The sequence below is a fragment of the Artemia sp. Qi Xiang Cuo genome, chromosome 7, assembly GCF_049724085.1.
Source record: "Artemia sp. Qi Xiang Cuo chromosome 7, ASM4972408v1, whole genome shotgun sequence".
NCBI classification, from domain to species: Eukaryota; Metazoa; Arthropoda; class Branchiopoda; order Anostraca; family Artemiidae; genus Artemia; species Artemia sp. Qi Xiang Cuo.
The window spans coordinates 4,791,105-4,804,001 of NC_142800.1; the positions used below are offsets into that span (position 1 = coordinate 4,791,105).

The 12,897-nt window shown below is 34.2% G+C and overlaps 1 protein-coding gene and 1 pseudogene across 2 annotated transcripts in view; both read right to left on the reverse strand.

Annotated features, from left to right (window-relative positions):
- Window positions 1-1,007: 1,007 nt before the first annotated feature.
- The window catches only part of LOC148949884 (tRNA (guanosine(18)-2'-O)-methyltransferase TARBP1), a 187,192-nt gene continuing 175,302 nt past the window's right edge, over window positions 1,008-12,897 (reverse strand). For both annotated transcript variants that reach the window (XM_089091980.1, XM_089091981.1), the window contains exons 10-11: window positions 4,454-4,590; window positions 1,008-1,232 (exon numbers count right to left, since the gene is read on the reverse strand). In XM_089091980.1, the coding sequence (XP_088948106.1) occupies window positions 1,082-1,232; window positions 4,454-4,590 (288 nt within the window). In that variant the 3' untranslated portion in view covers window positions 1,008-1,081. The remainder of the gene's footprint in view (window positions 1,233-4,453; window positions 4,591-12,897) is intronic.
- Window positions 11,453-12,294, reverse strand: LOC148949885 (uncharacterized; annotated as a pseudogene).

The following is a 12,897-nucleotide window of genomic DNA, read 5'->3' on the forward strand; positions in this document are numbered from 1 at the left end:
CCCCTTTATATGGATTATTTTGATGGACTTTGTCTTAAAGAGCACAGGAAAGGCAATGAGAGACCACGGAATCAAACGAGGAGGAAAAAGTCTCCTGGACTTAGATTATGCTGATGATTTAAGCATCCTAGATGAAAGTGTGACCAAAATGAATGAACTTTAAAAGATTTTGTGAGTTCGGGGTGCTAGAATAGGTTTGAAAATTAATATTAAGAAGATTATGTCACTAAGGCTAGGAATAAGTGAAGATGAAAAGGTGACGCTGGGTAATGAAAAGATTGATCAGGTGGACAGCTTCACTTACCTTGGTAGTATTATTAGTAAAGATGGTGGTAGTAGTGAAGATGTTAAAAGTAGAATAGCCAAGACTCAGGATGCTTTTTTTACAGTTAAAAAAACTTTGGAATAACAGGAAGATAAGTCTGCTAACCAAGATAGAATATTAGAAGCCACAGTGATGACAGTGGCCAAATATGGCTCTGAAGCATGGGCGCTTCGAAAAGCGGATGTAAATTTGCTTGATATTTTCCAGAGAAATTGCTTAAGGATTGTTCTGTATACCCGGCTGACTGACTGTATTTCAAACAGAAAGGCTGTACGAAAAATGTGGTTCAATACTGGTATTTAGGGCTATAATGAAAGAAAGATTGAGGTGGCTAGGGCACGTTGTAGGGATGAAAGATGAGAGATTGACGAAGATTGTCCTTTTTGGCCAACCGTCTAGGGCCAAACGGAAAGCAGGTCGTCCTCGTCTGGGGCGGGAGGATGTCATAAAGAAAGATATAAGGGAAATGGGAACTTCCTGGGAGGGTGTAAAGAGGGAAGCTTTGAATAGATTGGGATGAAGGAGGAGCGTGCGTAGCTGTGTTGGTCTCAGGCGGCTTGGTGCTGCGGTGAGTTGTTAGTAGTAGTAGTATTGTTTGAGCGAGACATAGAAAAAGAACATTCAAAATCTCAAAATCAGGCTATAATTTAGTTTCTGAGAAAAAAAAAATTAAGTCCAGATAGATTTAAGTCCAGATGTCCAGGCAACACAAAGCTACAAAAATGTTCAAACGAAAGAATAAACTTATATATTTTGTCATTTTAGTACATGTTGTTTGGCATATTCCCAAATAAAAAGAGCACCAGTAACGTGAACATTCAATGACCGAATTAATCCAGCCTGGGGTATTTCAACACAGACGTCCAGCTGCTGAATAAGCTCAACTGGAAGCCCCTCTTTCTCATTCCTAGAATAGAGAAACAAAAATTACAGTTATAGTTAATTTTTTGGCAACAAGTGCTGAAATATTATATACTGACTTCCTAACACAAGAAAAAAAAGTCCAGGTAAACCATTTTAAACATTTTAGTGACAACTTGAGTCATTTCTTTTGCCTTGGGGTAGTGCATGATATCACCTTTCCTATTGCGGCAAGCAAATTGGAAACTTATTACACACCATAAGATAGTCATGAAAGCTGCCAATAGGACTGGACTTCTCGGAGTATAACCCCTTCATGCTACTCACCGGAACTCCCAACTATACATAATGGATTAATTTGTAAAATTACTGGTGATTTCACGCACTTTGCTGTAACTTAATACTTAATTACTTAATATGTATGAGTGGTTGTCTTTTTCCTTTTGTTTATATATGTTTATATATATATATATATATATATATATATATATATATATATATATATATATATATATATATATATATATATATATATATATATATATATATATATATATATATATATATATATATATATATATATATATATATATATATATATATATATATATATATATATATATATATATATATATATATATATATGTTATATATAAGCATATATATATGCTTTCCTTTTGTATATATGTTTAACGTCAAATTTAGAACTAAATTCGGCTGGGCAATTATTCATTTTATTATCCAAACCGTAGGGTTGTTATAGAAAAAAAAATTGAAAAAAGACATTTGTTACAGCGGCGTATTTGCAGGTGGAGAGGGTCTGAGCCCTATTTTGATATTTGTGTTTTTAGCAACGTGAATATGTTTGCTCTAGTTTGAAGTATTTGTTTTCGATTATTAATTTTAAAAACTTTTTCCTTCTAAAAGCCAGAATATAATTTGTACTTTACTGAAAAATTCAAATGAATTTACTGAAAAAAATATGCATTGTCATTTTAATATACATATGCTGATACTTATTCCTTAAAATCTTAATTTATTTTTTATTTCTAAAATGTTATCAAAGTCAAAACATTTAAAAGAACTTTTTTTCAGTAAAGTAAAAATCATATTCTACCTTTTGGAAAGCATAAGGGTTTTGAACCCAATTTATATTAATTTCTGCTCGTTTTGAGTTTGACTCTTATTTATTTTAATTTCTGCTCGTTTTTGGTTTCATTTATTTAATAGTGGTGTTTAATTTGGTAATACATCCTCTAGTTGACCAGATAAATAAAAGTTAATACCATTCCCCAAAAAATTATATTTATGCTCTTTCACAGCCTAGATACAGTTACACTCCTTTGATTTAGTAAAATTTTAAGAGCAGAAATAATAATAGAAGTAGCCCCGAAAATTCAGACTTAATACCCTCAGTCGTTCTTGATATATTGCTGAGATTTCTTATTGGCAACCAGCATACAAACAGTGGGCTATGATTTAATTTTAAAGCAACATTTAATTTTTTAAGCATAATGGGCAAATTACATAGCTGTGGGAGTTTGACCTACCCAATACCCAAGAGATATAGTTACTAGACCATTCAGCTATGCTGAACAAAATAGCTGTCTTAAAATTTTGATTTGTAGTGTCAGGAAAATTATGAGCTAAAGAGGAGAGCTGATTGCCCTCCAATTACTTTCGACCCATAAGAGGGTAGAATGTTTAATTTTCAATCAAATTAGCTCCTGTAAAATATCAATGATACTACAAGCTATGATAGAGCATCAATGCCTATGTCCTTATAAGCCCTAAAATGCTTATATGCCATTTTAATACCTGCATGCATATATGTTTTCTGTGAAATCGAAACTGCTCCTAAACGTTCCCTAAAAGTTTCAACTTAATGCCATTAGTGGTGTTAGTTACAGTAACCATAGAAGCAGCATTACATGAATACACACAGTGTCTTCTGGCTAGCTCAAAATCCACAACCTATGAAGGTGAAATTTCCACAGAATATTTCTGTTTTATGGATGACAGCCAGTCATTCGTATGCAGTTTGTCAAAAGAGCAAATCAGTAATATATTAGAAACAGTTCCATGTGTGAAATTAAAACTTACAACGCTTGTTGTGGGGGATGTTGAACTAACCAAAAGACAACAGTACTAATGCTAATGCTAATCATAGTACTAATGCTTCTACTCCTACAACTACCGCTGCTATTACTATTACTGCTACTACTACTGCTGCTACTAAAGCTAAGACTACTAGCATTAACTGTACTCCTACTGTTACTGCTATATTTACTGATGCTACTACTACAACAAATAAATCAAAGGGTATTGAGGCAAACATTTTGGGCAATATTGTAGCTGTATTGAAATAAATCGAAACACACTATGCCCATACAGGTTGTCAACAGGACGTATCAGCAATGCTTCAGGACCGATTGATGGTATTAAGTTAAAAATTTCATCATGTATTGAAGGAGATGTTGAAAACAGGTGCTATTTGCACACTGCCACTAATACCACTACTGCTACACATAATTACTGAACCTTTCAACAATGCTGAAAAAATTGATATCGCAAAACTTTGCTTGGATATTTTTTATGGGAAATGATGGGCGTGGGGAGGGGGGGGGGTCTCTCAAATCACTCTGACTCTTAAAAAGGGCACTATAACTTAAAATCAAAATCAAGTTTAAAATCAAATCTGAATCAAATAAAAACCCCTCTGAATTTAATACGACCACCCATTCCATAAAAACCATATATGCCCCCAAGGCATAACTTAAAGTCCTTTCCCCAGGGGTCTGGGGGGGGGGGTAATGTCAACCATGGAAGCATTGTTATATGTTCTTTGGACTATTTTAAACAAAATTACCGTCGCACAATTTCAATCAAATGCATTTGAACATAAAAATACTAATACTAAAGACATACGACACTTTTCCAGCTCAAATCTTAGTCTCATCCCCCCTAAAGATACTGCGCCCCAAAAAAATACTCCAGTTGTCAGAACACAAGCTTTTAAAAAACGCCACAGCTCTATACCCACAAATTAGATATTGCAATACCATAATTTGAATAAAAAGAACACGCGCTTTCAAAAAAACATTTTTTTTACATCCACAACTTCTTAGGTATGGTGTACGGAAGAAGCGTTCTATCTTAGAAACATTTATAAACACTATTAACACTTATCCCAACTCTTATTAACACTTATCACATAAAACAAATATAAAAACAAAACACTTGTTATATAAAGTAGGAGGAACTTACCCTAATAATAGTATTGTTTTCATTGGAAAGCTATACTCCGTTAGTGAGACGCTGCTAGAAGCTTGCTCTGCTCCAACTACGATATAGCCATCCTTCTTCATATATTCAATATAAGACGGTATTTCATGTACTTTCACCTGAGAATAACCGATGTATTAAAAAAAAAACAATAGCAAGATAATATTAGGCAATAATGAAGCTAATAAAGCAAGCTATTTAAAATAGGATGAACAGAGATGCTAAAAATAATAGTTTTTCTTTCAAAATCGGTTGTGAGTATTTTACATTAATTTTGGCCTAGAATGATCCTGCTACACGATTTTTCTCATGGAAGGGGGACTTATTTGGGGCCCAGTTAAAAAAAACTACCAATTGATTTTTTTTACTAAAGAACACCAATTGATAGTTATTCTTTTTTTCTTTCAAATCTTTCGTTCGAGCTGATGCTTCCCGGGAGGGATCTTCACAGTGTATGATACCAAACAAGAATCAACAATTCAGGTAAACTTTGGCCAAAGACATAACTTTTCCACCATCTATCGGTTGTAACTTTTGTCCAGGCTCAAAAGCCACAAATAAATTTAAGACACTATATAAAAAGGAAATCTGATATTGCATCTGCAATATATAAGGAGGTAGTACAGCCCAGGATCAACAGATTACAAGACATGTCAAATGACATTGCTGAGACTGGAAACTCTCAGTTTGAAAGATCCTTTAACACAAACAGATTTATATATATATATATATATATATATATATATATATATATATATATATATATATATATATATATATATATATATATATATATATATATATATATATATATATATATATATATATATATATATATATATATATATATATATATATATATATATATATATATATATATATATATATATATATATATATATATATATATATATATATATATATCTCTCTTGTTTCCTTAATAAAATCCCAGAGGTACACATATATACACACACACACACACACACACACACACACACACATATATATATATATATATATATATATATATATATATATATATATATATATATATATATATATATATATATATATATATATATATATATATATATATATATATATATATATATATATATATATATATATATATATATATATATATATATATATATATATATATATATATATATATATATATATATATATATATATATATATATATATATATATATATATATATATATATATATATATATATAGTTACCTCTGGGATTTTATTAAGGAAACAATGAAACTCATTTTGTATGTAATTTTTAATAGCTTTACTAGTATGCATGTATTTCACAAGTTTTACTTGACATAGGGATATCATATAGATCTTATGGTAGAGGCTCCACTGTGCCGGGTAAAGAAATTAAAGCCTCGAAACCCGTTAAGGCAGGTGGTATTTCTTCTGATGATCCCTAAAGGAAGGTTCTACTTGGAAATATTTCGCTAGAATGAAGGTGCTTTTGCTTTTAAATTTACAACGACTTACATTTATTGATGACGACTTTGCATGGATTTGGACATTTCTATTTGGTTGATGGTTCGGTTATTCTGTTTGGTCCTAGGTAGTTGGATAGATGAGTAAGGCCAAAACCTCGTTCAAGTGCACATTTGTCTCAATTGCTGGATTAGGATGACAGTTTTTTTTTTTTTTCCAAGTTATTTAAAACAAAATTATGAAAATATATTTTTTTTTATTGATTGCTTTTTCTTATCGATTTCTTAAACAATGAACCAGCTTTATATATATCCTGACTTCAGAATAAATCACGTTCAATCATTACTGCATGGTCAAATTTGTGTGCAGTATTTGTTAAAGAACTAAAATAAGCAAACATTTAAATTTCAAACTAAATACGTGCTTTAGACCAGAAACTTCTGGTATTTTAGAAGAAAAATTCTTAAACCACTCTGCCTTTCCGTTACAATTAAAAAATGGATAAAGGTTTTTAATAAGACATTTTTTAACGTAATTTTTTTGCACTAATGACAATAGGAATAATTTGGCTTCACATGCGCAGGCCTTAACTAAAGGCAAAAACGATTCCTCAAAAATCAAAATATTCAGCTGAAATAAAACAAAAGAAGAGAGAGAGAAAAAAAAAATAATAAACGCTGTGCAAAAGCAAAATAAAACACGAAAGAAATCTCACATCCTAAATTTCATTAGGATAATGCCATGCCTACAATAACTGAAAAAAAAAACGACAATACGATATTAAGGACTTTTAAATGGCCCTAATATTCATAAATCATAAGTTTAATCAATAAGTCCATGCGGCAATGCCTGCCATAGCCTTGTCGGCACTATCATGCCAGTGTGCAAGATTAAACCATAAGCGCAAGTTTATCTTAACGAAACGCTGAATTCTGACAATTTTGGGGGATGTGATTCGTAGATGACTCTGAGGCAGTAAAATTAGAAGGCGGTATTGTTTAAACAGAAGTTGTACATTTACAATCTCTAGTATATAAAGCAACTGACTAAGCATAAAAAATTATAATATGCATAATGTTCTATAATTTTTGTGTCTTTATTGTATTTACGTATGATTTATATGATTATAAATAAAAGTTCAAATAGAGATCAAATCCTTTTAATAGACAGTGTTTCACAAGCAGTGATAGAAATTCACAAAAAATACCAGATATTTCGGTCACATATGAAGTGACCGTAATCAGTAGTAAAAATTTTACTACTTAGACGAAATAAATTTTACTACTTTTAACGAGATTTACTACTAATTTTACCGAAATATCTGGTATTGTTTGTGAATTTCTAATTTTAATTGAAATCTAATTGAAATCTAATTTCTAAATTTATATGATTATAAATAAAAGTTCAAATAGAGATCAAATCCTTTTAATAGACAGTGTTTCACAAGCAGTGATAGAAATTCACAAAAAATACCAGATATTTCGGTCACATATGAAGTGACCGTAATCAGTAGTAAAAATTTTACTACTTAGACGAAATAAATTTTACTACTTTTAACGAGATTTACTACTAATTTTACCGAAATATCTGGTATTGTTTGTGAATTTCTATCACTGCTTGTGAAACACTGTTTATTAAAAGGATTTGATCCCTATTTGAACTTTTATTTACTGTCATGGAAAGGCAGTGTGGTCTCCGAAATCATCTACGTCATATTTATCTAATTTTTTTCTATATTTTTTAGCTGTTTCTTAAATTTATTTTATACATCTTTAGACATGTTATCTGACCGTAGCAGGATGTGATACTCTGTACAACGTCTAAGGACAACCCCATTATCTTTCAAGTGTTGACGTGGCCTGTGCCAAATATATATTTGTGTGATATTCAAAGTGACGTGGCTCCGCTTAGAGCCCAAGATTTAGTAGAGGATCATACGTATACGAGCGGTTGAGTCGCCCAAACGTCAACTCAACAACAACAACAACATCTCTAGTTTGCAGAGCGCACTTTGTACTACAACGCACTTTGCAGAATATTAGTAGAATAAAAGTCAACCTATCCTTTTTTAAAGCTAAAACCATGATTTTCGGTGCCAGTGGCTGATACATTCTCTCATATTTAGATTATCTATTGAAACGAAACAGTTACTATTGGAAAAATAGCCAATGAGTGACCTACATTAACAGAAAGTCATAAATATAGTGGAAAAAAATGATAAGAAAGTATCCCCAAAAGAAGTTATTGGTTGGTCAAAAAGAAGAATTTTAATAATAATTTATATTATTTAAGTAAATAATTACAAAAAGTTCAACAAATATTTTCCAGTGGACATAGCGTCTTGTCAACTTCAATGTCGTATCATACTGTCAGTGTCATAATGTCATCAACTTCAAGTTTCTTTGTCTTGAAAATAAAATGTACCATTAAGTGAATGTGTGAAAAGATCAAATCATGCATAATATTCTGTTTAAAATAGTAGCGAAACAATAAAACATAATAAATTAGTCCTGAAGAAAAAAAATATTCTTGTTCTCACAATAAAATCAAATTTTCCGTAAGACACTTTTAATTAAAAATGTAAAAAAAAATTATTTTTTTAAAAAAATCTTTTTATAACAAAAAGATAGTGATTTTTTTAAAATATTTTTAATCTTTAAAAAAAAAAAAACGACAAATGCAACGTTTACTGATGGAACATGATTATACATTACCTTAAATCGCGTCTTCTAGCGACGAAGGTTGAAGAACCTGTAGATGTCGCCAGGTAACGTTGACTCGATAATCTTCATGTCACAGTTCATAATTGGATCGTCACTATTTACATATATACAGGACATATATATATATAACTAACTATTACATATATAACTGTGTTACATATAACACAGTTCATAACAATAATTAACAACAGGAAGGTTAACACTACTTCATATCACACTTCATGAGTGGAACATTACTATTTTCATATATACAGGATGGTTTGGTTTCCTCGTTGGTTGTCACTAGATGTATCGGCGGCCAGGCGTATTTGGGGCTAAAGGGGGCGGATGGCACCTAATAGATTGTGCTCGATGATACAGGTTCGTCCCATTGCGTCTTCAATGACTTGCCACACCAATCACGGTCAACATCAATCTTGAAGCTATCAACCGATCTAGCCGACACGGAAGATTCGCTAAGTGAATTCCACAGTGGAACACGCGATTGGTGAAAAATTTGAACTTCTCACGCTTTCTGCTAATTTTTTTACGCAGTTTTATGAGATTTCCTCGTGTTCTGGTGTATTCACTGTGATCGAAAACGGGCTTGATGATGTCCCTGGTTATCATCTCAAATTCTAGGACGACATCTCCTCTCTTTCTACGGTACGTTAGGGTAGGTAGGTCAAGCTTTTCTAGTCGTTGCTCGTAGATTTGTTTTTTGGCAAAAGAGAGCTTAGTTACTCCACGCTTGACCTTCTCAAGTATCTCCATGTCACACTTAAAGTGCGGGTTGGCAACCGACATGCCAAACTCAAAATGGAACAAAAAGGGCTGTATAAAGCTTCTTGATAACTCTTGGTTGGCGACTTGTCACTAAACGCTTGATCAAACCAAGGACCTTGTTCCCTTGTTTGCCTTAGCTGCTTGGTTCCGACAGTAAATATGAAATTTAAGCTTATCATCAATTAATACCCCAAGATCACGCTCTTCCTCGGCACTGAATGGGCATATTGGCACTTTCAGAGTCAATCATGTGATAACTATGGCAGGGATTGTTTGGACCGAGACGAAGGACTAAGCATTTGTATGGGTTGAACTCAAGCGTCCATGTTGTTGCCCACAGACAGCGGTTGCTGAGATCTTCTTGCAAAGAAGAGTAATTTTGTGTAGAGGCTGCCCTGGACCAAAGAGTTTGGGATCGTCTGCATACATTTCCAAGCCATTCTTGACCACATCAGGAGCGTCGTTTACGTAAAGGTTAAACAGTATTGGACCTAGTTTGGTCCCTTGGGGGACACCACTCTTAACGTGAACCGGTGTGGAGTAGATGAGGTCACCTCTTTAATCATATTCAGCGGCAATCTGGGTTCTGTTGGATAGGAAGCTGTGAATCCACTGGGCAACATCATTGTCTATCTGATATACTGACAGCTTAACCATCAGGTAGCGGCAAGACATTTTATTAAACACCTTAGCTTGTTCCAGTAGAAACACGTCGAATGGAAAACCCTGCTCCAGTATATCAGTTACAGATTCATAGGCTAGTATTAGATTTGTTTCAAAATACATGCCTTTCCTGAAGCCATGCTGACCACCAAAAAGAAGGCCATTCTTAGTCTTATGTGCTATGATTACATCATTGACTATCCCGTCAATAACTTTAGCCACAACCAAGGTCAGGCTAGTAGGTCGATAGTTCTCAGGCTGGGTTCTAGATCCTTTCTTGAATATCGGAGTAATTATGGCTGTCCACCGATCTGCAGGTAGGCTACTAGTCTGAAAAGACAGCTTAACGAGTAAACAGAGTGGCTCAGCTACTATATCTGCAAGTTCTTTTATGAGCCTGGGTTGTATACCATCTGGGCCTTTTGCTTTGTTAGGATCTGGACTTTTCTTAAACTCGTCCATTGTGACGTAAATTTTTGGCATTGGGTGCTCTACCACCCTGGGGGTAGGGCAAGGTGGCTCGTCAGTGGGGTCCACGGAGAAATTATATGCAATTGCGTTGTTCAGCAAATTTGCAATGTTCTTCGGATCTTCCAGCTTTTTCCTTCAGGGTTGAGCAGGAATGGTTTAGTTCGTCCAATCTTATCTTTAGCAGATACATATCTCCAGAACCTCTTTGGGTTGTCTTTGATGTTCAATTCCAATTTATCTTGATAGTCAGCTATGAAATGTTTAGTCAGGTGACTCAGTTTATTCCTTGCTCTTGCAAAACGATCCAGGGGTGTGTGCATTTGCATTTCTTATATTTTGAAACAGCCTTCTTCTTACGGTTCATAAGCCCTATTCATAGGCCGGTTGAGGTATGGCAGTGTTTTTGAGGCCTTCACATGCCTCAAACATGAAGTACATGTCCTCTCAGCTTGGAGCAGAGTGTTCTTTAAATTTGGCCAGGCTAGCTCAATGTCTCCCTCGACAATCATTTGGTCCCGTTCTACTGCCCGTATTATCTCCCTGATTTTGCTGTAGTCGATATAAGTTCGTTTAGTGCAATTTTTTTTTCGTTGAGTAAGCAGCAAGTCATGGAAAATACAAACGTGGTCGTTGGCACCAATGGAGGTACTCAGTGTTCATTAACAATTCTGGGTTGTTAGTGATTGTCAAATCTAGTAGGGATGGCGTTTGGTTATTCTTATACCGGGTCAGTTGGTCTATTACCTGATATAAGCTATTGCTACCCAAATATTCAACAAATGGATTACAGAGCTTTGTTGATAACCCAATCCCTCAACCCATTTGACATCCTTTTGATTCAGATCTCCAAGAAGAATTCAGTCATGATTATCATTATTGGATGCTTGTTCAGCCAACTAAATTAGAGCTTGGTAAGACACATGGGCATCTGGACACCTGGGGCTTCTATACATACAATCTATCAGTAATGGTTTTCCCTCATTGATAATACTGACAAAAACACTCTCAACCCATGGGGAATAATCGTGTTTTAAAGATAAATCTCTAACCTGTATTCCCTCCTTTGCATAGATGGCGGTACCTCTTCAGGGGCTAATAAACCAATTTGAGAACAGGCGATATCCAGGTATCCTGATATGGTTTTCTGCCAATGGGTTGCTGGAGTTCTGGGGGGTCAATTCACAAATATACAGTATATCATAACCTTCAATGGTGGCTGCCAGTTTTCAGTTCCAGAAGCTTGTTTGTCACTGTATCAATATTCGTGCAAAACAGTTTCAATATTTTCTTTGCACTGACTGTTGTGTTATTGTGTATCGCTTTCAGTAGACTTTTATAACTTGTGTTTGTTGAGCTAGAGCTCGAGCAAGAATGGAAAGAATCACTAATATCATTATTAATACTAATACTACTAGAAAACGAACTATTTGCAATTGTGCTTGTTTCAGTGGGCAATTGAGTCGATGCTCCATTACTACCCCGTTTTTTGAAGTCTGATCCAGTTTTCGATTTTCTCTTTCTGCCTTTGTGCGAACAACGTGAAACTGCACGTTCCCCTTCAGATCTCTTGATTTAGTTACAATCTCATTTTTAAACTTGTAAATGTCTGTGAGGAAAAGAACAGGCCTAGGGCGGTCACTTGGTTTTGGAGAATTGTTTCTAAGTCACTTTGGTTTCAGAACCTTAACAGATGGCAGGTTGTACGATTGGGCAAGATGGTCCTAAATAAACATTTGGATGTCAGCAGCCTCTTTACACGATTCTGGTATTCCATATGTCCCAATGTTAAGCTGCCGTGTCTTGTCTTTCTCTGTCCTCACGAATAATATTACTCACGTCACTTTCAAACTTCTTTGAACTATCACTATGAGACTGGCTCAGCCTACTTTTAACTATGTTTTCTATTTAGTTTCCATCTCGGCTAGGGAACAATTTGCGACATCACTTTCTAAGTTCGAGATCCTACTATTCAAGTTCACAAGTTCTTGCTTGAGATCTATTTGGAACTGATTAAGCGAGGCAGTTACAGCTTTTGAGACAATTGATTCAATTGGCTTTTGGGTTGTGTCTGAGCCTAGACTAGTGTTTCCACTAACCTTACAAACTTGGCAAAACCATTCACACGTGAGTCTATCAGTCACTTGTCGGAACAGCACATATTCTGACTGGGAGATTCCAATACACTCTGTGCATAACCATTTGTCACAACCGTCACATGATAAGGTCGAAGACTGTTCATCAAGTTGAACCTGACAGCTACCACATTCATCCTCGTTCGTTTTAGGACTTACCTGGATCTTCTTGTTGTTTGTATCGGTGGTATTCTAAACTACAGA